The following is an 18477-nucleotide window of genomic DNA, read 5'->3' as shown; positions in this document are numbered from 1 at the left end:
TTCTTTTTGCAGAACAAGAATGTAGAATTTGAAGTTACAGTCAAGGACTGGTAAAGTATATTTTTTTCTCAGTCACAGTTAATACTTGTTGTAAATATGTTTGTTGCATTTCTAGTGCTCAGAAGCTGACTTTTGTGGAATGCAGTGCTATATAAAGATATGCAACATAACCAAAGAGCAGACCTTGAGATGAGGTTTTTCTGGTCATGTAAGGTGGTGTTTTTAGGATTTGTACTACATCAAGACTTTAAAACAAATCTAATTTCGAAATCCTTATGGCTAGAAGAAGAGAAGTAAAGAGCTTGAAAACATTCCATTCCATTGTACTGACTCCACCAGTGAGGTTCAGAACACCACTTGGAATTTTCCCAGTGGAGAAATGTCTTCTTCACATCACAGATGATCAATCAATCAATCAATCAATCAATCAATCAGGGAGTTTTAAGCGGGCTACTCACCCAGGATGCTCTCAAGGTGTTGGGGGGGGAAGCAGCTCCGTTCAGTCAAAGAGCCAGGGCGTGAGGGTTTTCCTGAAGATGTGCAGGGTGGGGGAGCTTCTGATGTTGATCAGCAGCTCCTTCCAGGCTTTGGCCACGATGTAGGAGAAGGTTCTTCCACCTGCTCTTGCTCTATGGATGGGCGGGGATCCGGCGAGGGCGAGGTTGGTGGATCGGAGGTTCCTCTGGGGAACGTGGAAGGAGATTCTTTCATTGCGATATTGAGGTCCAGTGTTATGGAGGCATTTGTAGGCATGGGTGAGTATCTTGAAGGTTACCCGCTTCTCAACATGGAGCCATTGGAGGTCTCCTAGGTGTTGGGTGATGTGTTCGTGTCAAGGGATGCCAAGGACGAGTCTAGCTGCGGTGTTCTGTATGGTCTGGAGTTTACAGAGCCAAGACTTGTTGATCCCGGCGTAAAGGGCGTTTCCGTAGTCCAGTCTGATGGTTATGAGTGCGTGGGTGATGGTCTTCCTTGATTCGGGGGGGATCCATTTGAAGGTCTTGCGGAGGATGGGGAGGGTGTTGTAGCAGGTGGAGGCGACGGCATAAACCTGTCGGGTCATGGAGAGAGAAGAGTCAAGTATGATGCCAAGGTTTCGGGTGTGGTCCATCGGGCTGGGGGCTGCCAAGGGTGGTGAGCCACCGAGGTTGTCCCATGCAGAGGGGGAGGGCCCGAGGACGAGGACCTCTGCCTTCTCTGATTTGAGCTTCAGGCAGCTGCTGCTCATCCAGGATGCAACGTCCTTCCTTCCCTCCTGGAAGTTGAGTCTGATGGTGATGGGGTCCTTAGTGAGGGAGAGGATGAGCTGGGTGTTGTTGGCATAGGACATTATGCTGAGTCTGTGCTGTCTGACGATGGCGGCGAGGGGGCCCATGTAGATGTTGAAGAGCGTGGGGGTGAGCGACGATCCTTGGGGTACTCTGAAGTTGATTTCCGTGGGTTTGGAGAGGAAGGGCAGCAGTCTCATTCTTTGGGTTCTGCCAGTGAGGATGGAGCAGAGCCAGTCGAGAGCGGCTCCCTGTATGATTCTTTATGTGCAGGAAGGTGTCCCTTCCTGCACATAGTGAATCTTAAATGTGATTTGTAACTTCTATGTGTATTGCTTTGTGCATCACACATAGAAGTTGGAATTCGTAATTTTTAAAATGAATTTTTATGTGCAAGAATGGACACCTTCCTGTACATAAACAATCATGCATGGCGTTTTGCTGTTTTTATGTGTGCTGCACAATTCAGGGCACAGGCTACAGTGCGGATGGCAAGGTAGCCATCGTTAAAGTCCTGATTCTGTTCTGCTTCACTGTGTTCTGATCAAATATCCTCATCTTAACATGTACATATTGTACATACTTTTTGTTTACCACATCTGAATGGTCTGCTCCCAAGGTGACCTCTGACGTGATAAATACAAACCATTTAGGAGGCCATGTTTGGTTAGAGTCACCATTAAGTCACAGCACAAGCATTCAAAAACACCTGCTACACTTGGAAAAAAAAGATGGCTCTCTGTATACATGTATCGTTTGTGAGCTAACTAAATGTGATAAAACATGTTATGGTTGAGTGTACTGCTTAAATGTAACAGTTCCTCATGATATTTAATGGAACCACTCAACAAGAGGCTGAATGATACACCAAACTTCCAATAGCATGAAGGTGAGAGAGGAATACTCATCTGGATGACCTGGAACGTAGTTGGCAGTGTCTCAAGCCAATGACTGAAGGATACTGATCCAAATAAGTTAGTGGTGACCCAGCGCCCACTCTGTAAACAGTGAACACCACAGGTCCTTCAGGCAGCTGTGCACTTAAAGCCCAGATCTTAACAGAGGAGGAATCATGGATAGAAAATGAGAGTTTGATGGTTGGTGAGAAACGCTTGCTACATGGTGGTCCTGTGGGGTGCTTATGATTTCAGGTGAGATAGAGGAGAAGGGAGGGTAATGAAAATATGGATCAGCAAAGATTTAATAGCTCTCCTTTCTGGATGATGAAATCAGTTTAGTCTTGAACTTCAGTGTATGTCTTTTGCAAGCTTAGTCAGACCTCAGAATTAAAAGATGTAATGTCATTCTTCAGTCTAAATTGTAAGTGTTAGAGCAAATGACTCTCAGCATGGTCAAAGCTGGAGGAGTCGTTGGTCATATAGTTATTTTCTGTGTTTTTATTCCTGCCATGGATTTATGCTTTTTTTCCAGTCCTGAAAATCTTGACATGCGCCTGGGATATGACCTGTGTCAGGACGAGAGGGATTTCTTGCACAAACGGAAGAAGCTTGTAGCTGATGCCTTGAAAGAAGTTTTGGGAGTGACCTGTGACATTCCAGAACATGAGGTATGTGATTGACTCTAGGCCTAGTTTTACTAATATGTGACTCTGACTCTCAGGTCTAGGTTTACTAAGGGATGTGCGGGGGGTAACTCAGGGGCATATTACCAAGGGCCCTTATTGCCGCTTTAGCGAAAAATGTTCCCGCTACAGCGGCGATAATTTTCTCGCCCAATTACCAAGCTGTCGCTAACACCAGTTAGCGACAGCTTGTAGGCGATAGCGAGCATTTTGGGGCCCGCTTTGCATGTCTGCGATATTTATCACTAATGACATGCAAAGTGGGCGTGCCAAAATGTTAGCGACTGAAAACAGTCGCTAACATCGCTATCGCCTATGATCAACACAGGCGTAGTTTTCGAAATAATCGCGCTAAGCGCGAATATCTCCAAAAGCTAACGCCTGCCCTGACCAGTTCTTAGCCATGTTATCCAATGGGAGGTGGATAACATGGCTAAGAGCATTGTCACGCTAATGCGTGAATATCGCTGTATTGACAGCGATATTCACGCATTTCGCCTGATTTTTATTGCTTTTGAGATAAACCTTGCTAATAGCAAGTTATCTGAGCGATAAAAACAGGTGAAGGGCGGCGATAAAAATATTACCGCTAACACTACTTAGCGATAAATATCGCTGTAGGTTGGTAATATGCCCCTTAGTTACTCAATTCTGCACTGCAACCCGCAAGCTTTTATAATGGTAAGTAAATCGATTCAAGCATCCGCACAGCTCCTTCGTATATAACCTACTCAAACTGCGAGGATTGTGGATACACTGACAATAAAGCGCTATGTTTCACTTATATCACATCGAATACCCCTAAAAGAGCATATCCATAGATATCCATATAGTTGGCAGTGCGTGTCCCCGAGGTCCTACACCTACCTAGTCTCAACTTCATCAAAATATCTGAGACTTTTTCATGAATCAGCAACAAGTATTGTGTGTGATATGTGCTCCCCAACATACACAGAAGGGCCCAGATAAAGATGGAAGTCATCGGTAAATGATTTTGCAGACATGTGCCTCTGTTTTGCTTTTAATCCAAGGGATGGCCAGGGCAGAATGGCAACCCGAGGGAGTGAAAACCTACACACAACATCAAAATATAATTTTCCATGGTTATTCCTAATGCTGGTAGTGATAGCTCACAAGCTAGCAATCAGCAGGAGGGGGGAGAGGGAGGTAGGGGCACAACTTTTTGCACGTGAAGGAATCCTTTCCCTAAACACTCAGCAAAAATGTGGGTGAACGGGACTCTGTCTAGCTATAAATGCACACTCATGGCACACGTTTAACAGCTAAAGTTAGTCATGCAACCTGGGTGGGAAAGGTTATGGGCAATGTTTTTGAATACCAACAAAGTTACTCCTTTGTGTGTATTCCAGAAATGTCTGATTTCCCCCACATTGACCCTCCTCATGAGCCCTGTCTTCCCACACGTCTGCTAAACTTGCAGCTCCAGCGTTAGTAGAGTCACCTGGATTCATTGATACTGGTTGTGTCCTTTGTGGCACCGATGACAGTTTTTGCACTCCTAAATAAGGCCTTTCAGTCATTTTTGCATATGTGAGTGTAGGTTTCCAGAAGACTTACATCTTCCTCTCAGATGTGACTCAGTTTTGTGGGGAACAGAATGTAACCCTCGTTCTGTACATTGGGAATGCTCTGTATTCAAGACTGGGGTACTATAAAAACATAAGAAAGCTTAGAATCAGACTATGGGCCAAATGTATCAGGATTTCAGACAACGAACCTCAGCAAGTTAACTTGCTTCACTCTACTGTACTGCCTCAAATAGAAAGGGCAAGAATGCACCATATTTACTAAGATATAGCGCTTTCCTGCTCTCTCGTTGCCCAGTGGTGCAAGGGTGCCTGCTTTGCAGGCAGAATCATTTTGTGCTCTGAGGATTGTTTTTGTGCAGGCTGGTATCCCTTCCTGCACTAAAACAATCCTTAGAGGCTTTTTGCCTTTTCTAAGTGTGCTGCAGATTGCAGCACACTTAGAAACAGGAAACGAGGAGAAATATGATGTCATTTACGGCACTTTGAGATTAATTGCAGATCACACTGAAAAACAGAGAATGTGAAAGTATTTTGTTCATGCCTATCACATGCAGAGAGTATATAAAATGCTTTAATTTAAATGGCGTCTTGGGCGATCAAGGCTGATGAAGCAGCCCAAACACGTTAAGGCTGATGAAGAAGCTGAAATGCATTCAGAGTCATGTGCTGTTTAGCAATAAAACTGAAATTTCTCATTTTTCCGAGTACAGGTTTTCTCTTGATGGGGAGGAAATGTGGATAATGTTTCAAGGTGCTAGCAGTAGCGTCCTATCACCACCAAAACAATTAGGATGCACGCCAGCAAAACATTGCTAGATATATATATATATCAAAACAAAACCCTTTCAGGCATAGAGTGACGCATAAATTATGCAAAAAAGAAGGCGAGAACTCTGGGTAGTTCTCAGTTTAGGTGGAAAGCAGCTCCTGTTAGAGCACTCTCAACACCAGCGACACTCTGGATCTGCTCACCTCAAATGTCTGTTTTTATCAAAGTCTTTAAGTATAGGAATAGCACAGTGCTTTCCACACCGAGATAGAAAAGGACAAAGTCTTTTGCCATTTCTACAGCTAAGTCTTTAAGCATAGGACTAGCACAGTGCTGTGCTTGCCGAGCTGTAAAATGACAAAAGCCTTTTATCACTCCAGGTACAATATTACAGCTTTGAATTGGTAAAATACCAACTCAAGCCAACCTGAAATGAATAAAAGCAACCCCTGACACAGCGTTTCGCTCTAATTAGAGCTCTTCAGAGAGGTATAGCTTTGTCCAGACACAAGGCAGCACCCAGTATAAGTCAAAACAAAACTCCTTCAGGCATAGAGTGACGCATAAATTATGCAAAAAAGTAAGAACTCTGGGTAGTTCTCAGTTTAGGTGGAAAGCAGCTCCTATTAGAGCACTCTCAACACCAGCCACACTCTAGATCTGCTCACCTCAAATGTCTGTTTTTCTATCAAAGTCTTTAAGCATTGGATTAGCAATATATATATATAACAACATAGAAATTAAAATTGCGGACAAGGGCGGGAACATCATAATCCAAGATAAAACAGCATATGTCCTTGAAGCTCATAGACAGCTCTGGAACTGTGTCTATTATGAGAAAATAAAAAAGAATCCAACAAATGAAATAAAGGAAATGCTGGATGCAAAACTTCAGGAATGGACTAAGAAAGGTCTAATCAATGAAGAAGAGTGCAAATACTTAACAGTGAATCACCCTATTTTGGCAACAATTTACTTCTTGCCCAAGTTACATAAGGACCAAAAAAAGCCACCAGGACGGCCAATACTATCGGCAAAGGGCTCTTTGCTAGAGCCGTTAGCAAACTACATTGATTACTTCTTACAGCCGTATGTGAAACAACTCAGTTCCTATATACGAGATACGACAGACATATTGAATATGTTACAGAACACACCGTGGCAGGAGTCTTATCTGTTGGTAACGCTGGATGTTGTATCCTTAAATACAACAATAGATAATGACTTTGGCATAGAAGCGTGCAGTTTCTTTTTGCAGGAGAGAAACATTGAATATCAAGACCATAACACCATGCTTAGACAGATGATTGAGATCTGTCTTAACAAAAATATTTTTTTCTTTGGTGAAGAATTGTATCGGCAAAAAAATGGTACAGCAATGGGCTTTTCCTTTAGTCCAAACTACGCCTGTTTAACGATGGGATACTGGGAAAAGGAAGTGGCGTGGAAAGCGGAAAATGATGTATATCTGAACAAGATCATCTCTTGGAAAAGATTTATAGACAATCTTTTTATAATATGGGTTGGAACAAGTGATGAATTTCGAGAGTACTTCGAAATCTTAAACAACAGCACCACCCAACTGAAATTCACGTTCGAGACTAGCAGGGAACGTGTAGTATTTCTGGATACAGAAATTTACATCAGAGATAATCAGATCCACACCACTTTACATCGTAAAAGTACATCTACCAACTCAACCCTGGAAGCAACCAGCTTCCATCAAGAATCCCTGAAAGCCAGTATCCCATATAGGGAATTCCTCAGAATTCGGCGAATTTGTAGTGAGGAACAAGAATGGCAGAAACATGGCCAACAAACGGCGGAACGCTTCAAAAGGAGAAAGTACAACAACAAAATAGTTTTGAAAAGCTGGGAAAAAGCGAATGAAAAACAAAGAGAGGACTGTTTGAAGCCAAAACAAAAAGAAAATATGAACAATAAGGAACCAATACGATTCATAACTGACTTCACGGTAGAAAGTAAACAAGTGATGAGTATCCTGAGAAGGAATTGGAAAATTTTGCAATTGGACAGTACGGTCAAGGAAGTGATGGGGAAACATCCGGTAGAAACATACCGCAGACCAAGGAACTTGAAAGATCATTTAATCCAAAGTCACTTTAAACCAAAGAAGAAGGAAGGCGATTGGCTCAAAACAAAGGGATTCGTAAAATGCCATATGTGTAAGGTGTGTCAAATTGCAAAACAAACTAAAACACTGAAAAGGAAGAACGAGAAGTCATGGGAGATCAGACAACTAATAACATGCAAAACACAATACGTGGTATACATAGTAGAATGCCCATGCCCACTACAATACGTTGGCAGCACAATCTGCGAATTAAAAAAACGGATCCTGGAACACGTCAGAGCGACGGTGCATAAAGATCGAGCTAACGCCATCGCGAAGCATATGGAGTAACATCATCAAGGTGACTGGACGCAATTAAAGTTTTTTGGAATAGATACAGTTCCACAAATGAAAAGAGGCGGTGACAGGGAGAGAGAACTTCGCCGAAAAGAATCGAGGTATATCATCAAAACTAAGGACAATGCACCCGTATGGTCTCAACCAATCGGAAGAACTTTACATACACCTATAAGGAAAATTGATGAAATGAAACACTCCGTAAAACTTCAAGAAAATTGTAAGCTGGTTAAAATTGACAAAAAACAAACTGAGGAAAATTGGATCTAACACAAAAAAAGAAAACAAAGGTTAACAGTAAGAGGCTGAAAATAAGAAAAGAAAAATAAATGAAATAACTAAAATGGTATGTAGTAAATCCACAAGAGGTCAAGGGAGAAGAAATGAAAAATACAGAATGCAAAAAGAATGAAGAAAAATGACACTGCCCACTAGAGGGCAATAAACAAAACGAACACTAACAAAGGAGACTTCTTGAAGGGGATAATTTGTAAAAATAAAATGAAATGTCATAAAAAAGAAGATCCATTGAACTATGATAAATAATAGGATCAATGTCGAAAATGGGACTAGTTTACATTAATATGATGAATCAAAGTATGAGGTAATACCCATGTTTTTAATTAAAACTACAGCCTCCAGAATGCCTAGAGACAAGGGACACACGAAACAGGAAATGCAATGATGTTGCTTTAAAAAGGACTGACTTCCTCTGATCAGGTGATCGTGAGCAAGGGAGAGGTGCTCCCGAAACGCGTTGGTCAGTGTTTTGTCTGCATAATGCTAATTGAAGGCTTTAAAAATAAATAAAAACAGCAAAAGTATTTGAAATACGGGAGTTCGTCCCATTATTTCTCCCTGTAAAGGGAGGATTGTGTGTATATATATATATATATATATATCCACTGCTTGGCTCCTTCCCTTCTCGCTAGGCGCTACTTTCCCTTGGTCGCGTTTCTCCTGCGGTTGAGCCAACCGCTAACAATTCACAAACAGGTTTCCCCGGTCACCGGGGATGGGTGGAGTCGCAGACAAAAACGGCAATCATTCGCTTATTTCAGTTCATTTTCGTGTTTATTTCACAAATCCATTCGGGGGTCTTTTGTTTGACCCCCGAATGGATTTGTGAAATAAACACGAAAATGAACTGAAATAAGCGAATGATTGCCGTTTTTGTCTGCGACTCCACCCATCCCCGGTGACCGGGGAAACCTGTTTGTGAAATATATATATATATAAGCACACATGAAGTGGGATCACGATAAATACAAATTACACACACATTTAGACACAGGAAGTTTTAAGTCGTTTGTACAGAATTACACGATGTTGAGTATAGCACTGAGCCTGGAGTTCGGACCTTGGTTTCAGGAATCCAAAGGCGAGCAACTTGAGCCACTAGGCCACATCTCCTGTACACATCTCCAGCAAAGTTGTACCTTTTCCACCCCAGTTGTTTGACGGCCAGCCCAGTCAGAACTTTCATCTAAATATTCAAAATGGCAGAAATCTTCCTTAGTACTCAGCACACGCCTTTTTTGCCAACTGCTAGTTGAGCATAAAAGTTGGTGAACTAGGATCTAGGAATTCTTTTAGGAAGCTACTATTAGTAGATTTTGAGGCATATCCGTTGAATTCTTTGTGATTGCTGCAAAATGTCAGCAATGTTTGGCAAACAGGAGTTATCATATAGGAGTAGAACTGCAACTCTTTGCAGCCTTTCTGCCTTAGGTAATTAGACCTGAGCCACTCCTCCAGTTCTGATGTTGCAGGCAGTCTACCTTCAATGTTTTTAAAGACCACTGACAGTGGTGTAGCATGGATGCCATGGACCCTAATGCAAGCAAGGAAAATATGCCCCCTTGAACACTCACTGAATAGTACAATAAAGACATTATTAGAGTGCAGTGCGGCTCACCGCTCTGAGCCCTGGTGCCGCTGTACCCACTGCACTCATATAGCTGTGCCCTTGACCGCTAATGAATAAACCAGGAAGGGATGCACATTTTCTATCCAAAGAATGTTTCCCCTTTAGTGGCAGTAATACAGACGCCATGTTGTCTGACGGTGAGAATGCGCCATGTTGTTTTTGATCTGATGAATGAAGATTCGACGATTTAGAGGAGAGGTCAAGGGTACGACCCTACCTCAAGCACTAGTGTTCTAGAACACTTATACCTTCTGGGTTCCAGCTTCAAGAACCCACCATTTACAGTGATAACTGGAGACAGGAGAAGCTCTTTCTCCTCTCACACAGCCACCTGGTAATAGTGATGGTTACACGAGTGAGCAGGAGCAGTTAGAAGAGTGGTTAGGGCCATGGCTCTTGATCAGGAGACATAACTCAACAGAGGTGTCAAAGAGTACTTGCAGTGGCTGCTGATAGCAGCTAGTGCCATTGCTTAGATGGCATGACACCAAACATACCCTTACTTCTTCTTTCCCTACAGAAAATGCAGCATTATAAATCAGCCATAAGGAATGATCAGGAGCTTCCCCAAGTGGCTGAGCAGGTTAAGCACATTCACTGGTTCCTGTAGGAAGCAGAGACTACATTCAGGGAAGAGAGCTTCCGACTGAAACACCGACACTGTCAGGAGGAAAAGAAATCGCCTTTGGTTCTGTTGCCCAGACATTCACGAGGAACTTGTTTCAAAGACCTCATATCTCACTCTTTATGAGTGAGACTCACACATTTGAAAGTTAGGTCGAGCTGTCCTTTACAGCAGACAAAATATCACATGCCGGGTAGCGCTTGGCCCTTCACGCTAAATACACCTTTGTTCAGAGCGCTGCGTTGCGCATTAGACTCCTGAAAGCTACAGACACTTATGGAAATAATATCTCTTTGCAGCCCTCCTAACAGAACCGCCCCGTTTGATGGGCACCTCGGAGTACTGCTGCGCTGCTTTTGTCAGTCATTTATTTGCCTTAGTAAATTAGCATCAATTTTCTATTCGTTTTGTTTGTTTTAAAATGTAACTGATGTCATCCTCCATGTTGTCAATAATGTTAAAGTATGTGTGACATCACTTCTGGTGGTGTCATCAACTGGGCTAATTAGTTCTCACACATTAGAATTTTCTAAAATAGAGCTTTGTTGTATGGGGTAAGGGAAATGTCTCGATGGAAATCTTCAGAAATTCACGTTTGTGTGCCATTACATATACCTTTGAGGCCCAAATGACAATGTTACTAATTTATAAAAATATATATATATTACAGAAAATCTTGAGATTGGAAATATTAATTATTTCATAGGTTCCAGTTATTGCCGTCTCGACAACAGGGGGTGGAGCAAGAGCAATGACAGCCCTCTACGGTACGTTGTCAGGACTACAGAAGCTGAATCTCTTGGACGCGGTATCCTACATCACTGGTGCTTCCGGGTCAACTTGGTAAGGGCACTGCGGAATCCATATTGGCGCTAGAGGGATTTTATGAAATGTACAGACATACAACAGACATGCCCCTGTAATCTAGAATATATATAAGATAGCTAGATACTTTGGGCCCGATTCACAGAACTAACTTGAAACAAAATCCTAAACTTACTACCATTTTCCTATTCACAGAAGGCACTTGCTCATTTTGGTATTCACAGAAGACACTTACTCATTTCAGTATTCACAGAGCTTAGGAGTCCTAACTTTAGGACTCCGAAATGCCTTCTGTGAATACCAAAATGAGTAAGTGCCTTCTGTGAATACCAAAATGGTAGTAAGTTTAGGATTTTGTCTTAAGTTAGTTCTGTGAATCGGGCCCTTTTTGTTTACTGTTGGAAGCGTTGCAAGTTTAGCATCCCTTGAGTGTATCTTCTTATGAGGGTTTTTGTAGAAATGATGAACTTATCTTAGTTGTTGTGGTTTTTGAGATACACACAATAGTGACTGTAATTGAAAACGTTCACTTTGCATGGGGAATCTTTTTTATAAATACTTTAGAAATACTTCTCTATCGATGCCATCATTCAGATCATTATTGCCCTTGCCAACTCTTTCTGTCTGGGCTTTCCCAAGGGCTTGAGTCAGAAGCTCCATCTGGTCCAAAACCAAGCAGCTAGATTGGTCTGGTGTTAACCTAGATTTTGCCACACCAAACCTCTGCTGGTAAAATTACTTTGACTCCCTGTCTCTCAGAGAACCCTTTTCAAAACTGGGTGTATCATTTTTAAATGTTTATACAGTAAAAGCCCAATGTTTGTGACCTACAGAATCCGGAATTATATCCCAAAGTTCAGTCTTAGGTCTGCGCGCCAACATTTATTAGCAGTCCCTAAAATTTACAAGAAGAAACTGGATGGAACTAGGTCTGCCAAGCTTGCTCCTGGTGTCTGGAATTCTCCTCCCCCTAACATCAGAGCCACGATATCCTATACAAGCTTTGTTTGTTAAAAATCTGGCTCTTCAGACAGGTGTACGATTACTTTTTTTTGAGTCTCCTTGTTTTTCCATCGCCATGAAGCATTTATGGTGTACGTGCGCTTTATAAATATCCTGTAACATATCATAGACGCAATAGCTTGGCTGAATAAATTGCAGTGAAACACTATGTTCCCTGGAGTGTGCAAAATTCTTTCTTGTTTGGAATAAATAAATAAATAAAAAAAAAAAATAAAAAAAAAAAAATATATATATATATATATATATATATGCATGCAAAAAAGAAGCAGAGAACTCTGGGTAGTTCTCAAGTTTAGGTGGAAAGCAGCTCCTGTATAGAGCACTCTCAACCCCAGCGACACTATATATATATATATATATATAATCCTTCAATCCTGAACCTTGGCCCCAATCGCCAATGTTTACACAGGTACAGATCACATTTACGCAGGAAATTTGAATATCAAGGTGATTTATTTCTCCATCGTCTCCAGCATGCCCAGTATATATATATATATATATATATATATATATATATATATATATATATATTCCAGATCAAAGAATCACGCGGCAGTCTTCGTGGCAGTTACGATATTTATTCACAGGTTACATGCAAAACTCCTACGCGTTTCGAACAAACGTTCTTGGTCACGGCAGTGTTCTACATTAGTCCTTTCTTTCTTTCACATTTTATACCCTAGCTCTTATTCCAGTAAGGTGATGCATTGTGGGCCTTGCAGTTTTTTACATTTCAGTTTTTAACTTTTTTAACATTTTATACATTTTTACGTGGTGTTGCATGTGGGGATACGTTTGAAACAGTGTTCACTTCTACGTTAGACCTAATGTATGAAAAATTCTAACTGGTTAAGCTGTTACCAATAGTTTCACGGAGCTCCCGTGAAAACATGCCGTTCATGCGTTAGCAAGCATAATGGCTTTGTGAATGCTCTGCATTCAAATGTCACTTCATTACTAGGGCTGAGTGCCCTTTGCCCCACATATATATCACACCTTTTTCTTTTTCTTAAGTGGGCCCGATTCTGTCCGTGCATCAAGTCCTGCTATGGTTTTCTCAGCAAATAAACAATACAATCTCATTAAATGTTATTCACCATTTTTCAGTTTTACAAATGAACATGCAACTCCTCATCTGCGTTCAGACCCAGCGGTTGTTTTGTTTTAAATTTAATTATGAGTTTTGACTCCAATCTTCTTAATTTCTGTAGTCTATCCCCTCCTCGTTCTTGGTTTGGGATTGTTGCTAGGCCTAAATATTTAACATCTTGCCAGGTCTTTCCAACATAAGTTTTGATATGTTTTGCCATGGCATATGTGTTGTCTGCATTCTGTATGGCCCGGATATGTTCAAGTATCCTCTTTTTCAAGGGGCATTTGGTACTGCCTATGTACTCCTTTCCACAGCAACATCTCAACATGTAGACTACGAATGAAAATTCACACGTTATCTTGGTTTTGACTACAACATTTTTACCCGATGGATCTTTTAGGTTAGTTGTGTTCTGTCCTATTTTACATGCTTTGCATGTCTGCCATTTTGTAAATCCATGACTCCTCTTTTGGAGCCAATCCACAGGTTTGTTCAAAGAGAAATGGCTTTGTACCAAATGGTCTGAGATGTTTGGCGCTCTCCGATATGAGATCAATGGACCTGTTCCAATTTTTCTTCCAATGTCAGGGTCTTTTAATAATACATGCCAATATTTAGATAGAATTTTCTGAATTTTGTAACTTTCCTTAGTGTTGGTTATTACCATTCGTGGTCGATCCTCTTCTTCTTGTTTAGTTTCCAAAGGTTTCTCTTTTTGTGATCTTGATATTGTTCCATCATTATTCCCTTTTCCCAGTATTTCCAATCTAGTTCTCAATCTTGCTTTTGCTTCACCCTGTATTATATCCTTGTTCTTACAAGAATAAGAACAAGGATATAATACAGGGTGAAACAAAAAGAGAAACCTTTGGAAACTAAACAAGAAGAAGAGGATCGACCACGACTGGTAATAACCTACACTAAGGAAAGTTACAAAATTCTGAAAATTCTATCCAAATATTGGCATGTATTATTAAAAGACCCTGACATTGGAAGAAAAATTGGAACAGGTCCATTGATCTCATATCAGAGAGCGCCAAACATATCAGACCATTTGGTACAAAGCCATTTCTCTTTGAACAAACCTGTGGATTGGCTCCAAAAGAGGAGGCATGGATTTACAAAATGGCAGACATGCAAAGCATGTAAAATAGGACAGAACACAACTAACCTAAAAGATCCATCGGGTAAAAATGTTGTAGTCAAAACCAAGATAACGTGTGAATCTTCATTCGTAGTCTACATGTTGAGATGTTGCTGTGGAAAGGAGTACATAGGCAGTACCAAATGCCCCTTGAAAAAGAGGATACTTGAATATATGCGGGCCATACAGAATGCAGACAACACATATGCCATGGCAAAACATATCAAAACCCATGTTGGAAAGACCTGGCAAGATGTTAATATTTAGGCCTAGCAACAATCCCAAACCAAGAACGAGGCGGGGATAGACGACAGAAATTAAGAAGATTGGAGTCAAAACTCATAATTAAATTTAAAACAAAACAACCGCTGGGTCTGAACGCAGATGAGGAGTTGCATGTTCATTTGTAAAACTGAAAAATGGTGAATAACATTTAATGAGATTGTATTGTTTATTTGCTGTGAAAACCATAGCAGGACTTGATGCACGGACAGAATCGGGCCCACTTAAGAAAAAGAAAAAGGTGTGATATATATGTGGGGCAAAGGGCACTCAGCCCTAGTAATGAAGTGACATTGGAATACAGAGCATTCACAAAGCCATTATGCTTGCTAACGCATGAACGGCATGTTTTCACGGGAGCTCTGTGAAACTATTGGTAACAGCTTACCCAGTTAGAATTTTTCCTACATTAGGTCTAACGTAGAAGTGAACACTGTTTCAAACGTATCCCCACATGCAACACCACGTAAAAATGTATAAAATGTTAAAAAAGTTAAAAACTGAAATGTAAAAAACTGCAAGGCCCACAATGCATCACCGTACTGGAATAAGAGCTAGGGTATAAAATGTGAAAGAAAGAAAGGACTAATGTAGAACACTGCCGTGACCAAGAACGTTTGTCCGAAACGCGTAGGAGTTTTGCATGTAACCTGTGAATAAATATCGTAACTGCCAAGAAGAGTGCCGCGTGATTCTTTGATCTGGATTGAAAAAAAGACACGTCCCGGTCTTTTACGCTGGCACCGACCTTTAGAGTTCCCTCTGCGATGGGTACAATTGGGAGGAAATATATATATATATATATATATATATATATATATATATATATGTCAGGGTCAAGGTTTCTGTGCACTTTCATTCACGGCATCAGGTATTAAACGTTGAGTAACTAGAAATAGAGAAAGGCTGTGTATCAGGGAACCTGCACAGTTTAAATAATCTATGATGGTGCCATGATTATGATTCAAAAGGCATAACTGCTGTGTATGTTCCAGTGCCCGGATAGGTGGAAGTACCGTCCTTATCTATTTTATGACATGGTTCCCTGGATGTAACCGCACTTCACATACGGCGAACCTCCTGTCATTTTCTGTGTAAAGTGATGGTGTATTGATTCACACAAAATATATATGTTACAGATACAGACTAAAAACTGATACAATATAGAATTTTACCCAAATGTTAGGGCATGTGTAGTACCTCCTCAGTTATCCCAGTTCTAAAGACAACAGCAATGAAGCCCCTGAGGTCCTCAGGTGGTATGATTCTTGCACTGCATAGAAAGGTATTCAGAGTTACTTATATTTTGGGTATTTTTCCAACCTTAAATGTATTTATAATACCAGAGTAATTATTTTCTTTTCAGGACTATGTCAAAGTTATATCAAGACGCTAATTGGTCAAAGAAGGATCTGGCTGGGCCAATCAGTGATGCTCGAAAACATATGACAAAGAGCAAGACAAGTGCATTGTCCTGGGATCGTCTGAAATATTATTACAAAGAGATGGACGAGAGGTCAAAACTGGGTCACCCGTCTTCTTTTACTGATCTCTGGGGGCTCATCATTGAAAACATGTTTTATGACGGAGTAAGTACCCTGAGGGATTTATCCCCAATATAGACGGCTTTTTTCCAGATAAATTAACCTAAAACTGAAAAATTGTAAGTGGAACAAACCTTCATATTACTGTGTAGAGGGAGTGTCAGGTGGTAAGTCAAAAAATCTGGGGGTCTTAAGTGCAAAGTTGGGGGCTTATTGATGACCCGGTTTGCATCAGTCTTGCACAATATGACGTGGTGCAAGAGCAAAACAAACCTTAAGTCAGAATTTTTGAATCCAAACAAAGCCACTTTGAGTAATTCTGTGTGGTTTAAAAATTCTGGAGTAACGCAGCGCAAATCGCTGCATTGGGTAACTCTACCTTGGGAAGGCATTCAATGGGCATTGCGCGAGTGTTCCGACCCTACTCCCATGGATTTTGATGCATCCGCAGATTTACAAGAACTTGCAAACCTGGGGATGCCTAGATTTACAAGAATTTGTAAACCTGGGGATGCCTCAAAATCTTACACCTTCCCAGCGGAGGCGTAACAAGGAGAAATATCCCTATTTCACCTCATTTCTTCCTCCCATGATTGGGATATTCCTCCCAGAATTGTTTTGGTGCAGGAAGGTATCCTTCCTCCACAAAAACAATTCTGCATGTAATGCAGGTACCCTTTCACCATGGTGCAATGGTGCCTGTGTTGGTGCAAGGCAAACCATTGTGTGTCAGCACATGGGAAAGGACAGGAATGCATTGTATTCCATTAAATTCCTTGTCACACAAGGTGCCGCACTGCCTCACAAAGCTCATAAATGAGCCCCTAGGTGTTCTGACACAGGATGGCATCCGTGTTTTCTATTCCATGCTAATCATTCAGTTCATTGGCCTTTGTATGCTCGTAGTACTTTTGTTCAGCATTTCGGCCTGAAATGCTGGTGCTAATAATTAAATAATGCATGCACAAAATAATCTGTGCTGATGTAATAAATGACAAATATGTATGTTGTAAGGGGTTATTTTCACTCTGGCATATGAAATGTAGTTCGTTGACTTGCTATCTCCATTAATACATGAAGACAACCTACCTTTTATTTGGTGTAAGGGAGCAAGAGAGGGAAGGAAGTGAAGGGAAAAGGGTGTCTCAAAGTGTATCAGTTATAAACCTGTTATCAAAGATTTGTAGCATCCAGGAAATCTTTGGATAGACTTCTCAAGTGGATGCCTGAGGTATTTACATCACTATTTGAAAAAAGTGAACAAACATTTCAAGCACTTTTGGACCGCAGGAGGGAGGGGAATGAGAAAAGGTAGTCTAGAGGCTGCTCTGCCTTCCCACTAATTCCATAAATCATCAGCCACTCCTCAGATATTTCCAGTCCAAGTCTATCTTCCTGCCACCCTAGTTGTGTATTTTGCCAACAACCACAGAGGTCCATTGAGGAGTCTATTGGCTGTAAATCTCCACTTTTCTTGCTAGCAGCTTCCAGTGGTCTCACAGGAACTGTTGCAACTGATACAGCCTCCATCATTTCCACCACCAGAATGCATATGCGTGTAATTCAACTTCTGAAAAAGGCCTCAGCCCCACTTATCAGAAGTTACTGAGCATAGTTAAGTCTCACAAATAAGAGATCTGAGCCCTTACCAAAGGATTTACAGCTAGATTCATCATTGAAAATTGCGCTCGCAAAGGGCCAGATTCTGAGAGCGCAATTTTTGCATTTGGGATTCAGTTTCAGTTTCATAAGTCTTTCTTCGGTAAAATTAAACCATAAAAGACCACACGAAATAAAACACAATATAACATTAAACCAACATAATACATAAAAACAACATTCATTATATACACATCATTAAGAACCAATTCATTACAATAAATGATGATAAGTTAAGACATTATTAAGTCAATTCAAACGAATTGCTAATCACTGGATACCACTACTAAAAAGCACTTCATGAAAAATAATTTGAGATGGGGTTGTTGAAGCCATTCTGTACATACACACTCCGATCCGGCCGATAATTAATCTCTAAGTTTGTTCTTTCTGGAAAACGGTGTTTTCTCTCTACTATTGTCTTTAGGGGCCGAGGGAAGCGTGACCTAGGGTAGAAATCATGGAGTCCCCAAACAGAGATCGGGCCATCCCCTAATTGTGAAAACCAAGATTGTAAATAAGGCACCACCCGATCGCTCCAGAATCTAACTAACACCAGGTCGCCTGGGAGATTTTTGGAAGGGGGCCGAGCCATCCCACCCTTCTAACACTTCGAATGGCACCATCAATGTTCGCTGGCAAGGGTCGATTCTTAGACAGCCAATAAATGACCTTGTGTTTTAGATCCTCTGATCTCTCGGTTTTTCCCTTTGTAATTGGTAAAACACCAGTGAGAACACAGACAAAGGGGG

At 41.1% G+C, this 18477-nt stretch overlaps 1 protein-coding gene across 2 annotated transcripts in view; it reads left to right on the top strand.

The window, feature by feature from the left end:
* The window catches only part of LOC144781029 (cytosolic phospholipase A2 epsilon-like), a 162345-nt gene that overhangs the window by 118169 nt on the left and 25699 nt on the right, over window positions 1-18477 (top strand). For both annotated transcript variants that reach the window (XM_078659646.1, XM_078659645.1), the window contains 4 exons: window positions 13-50; window positions 2700-2835; window positions 10862-10998; window positions 15889-16111. In XM_078659646.1, the coding sequence (XP_078515772.1) occupies window positions 13-50; window positions 2700-2835; window positions 10862-10998; window positions 15889-16111 (534 nt within the window). The remainder of the gene's footprint in view (window positions 1-12; window positions 51-2699; window positions 2836-10861; window positions 10999-15888; window positions 16112-18477) is intronic.

Source organism: Lissotriton helveticus, chromosome 9 (assembly GCF_964261635.1).
Source record: "Lissotriton helveticus chromosome 9, aLisHel1.1, whole genome shotgun sequence".
In the NCBI taxonomy this organism is placed as follows: domain Eukaryota; kingdom Metazoa; phylum Chordata; class Amphibia; order Caudata; family Salamandridae; genus Lissotriton; species Lissotriton helveticus.
This window is presented reverse-complemented; position numbering and strand designations above follow the sequence as displayed.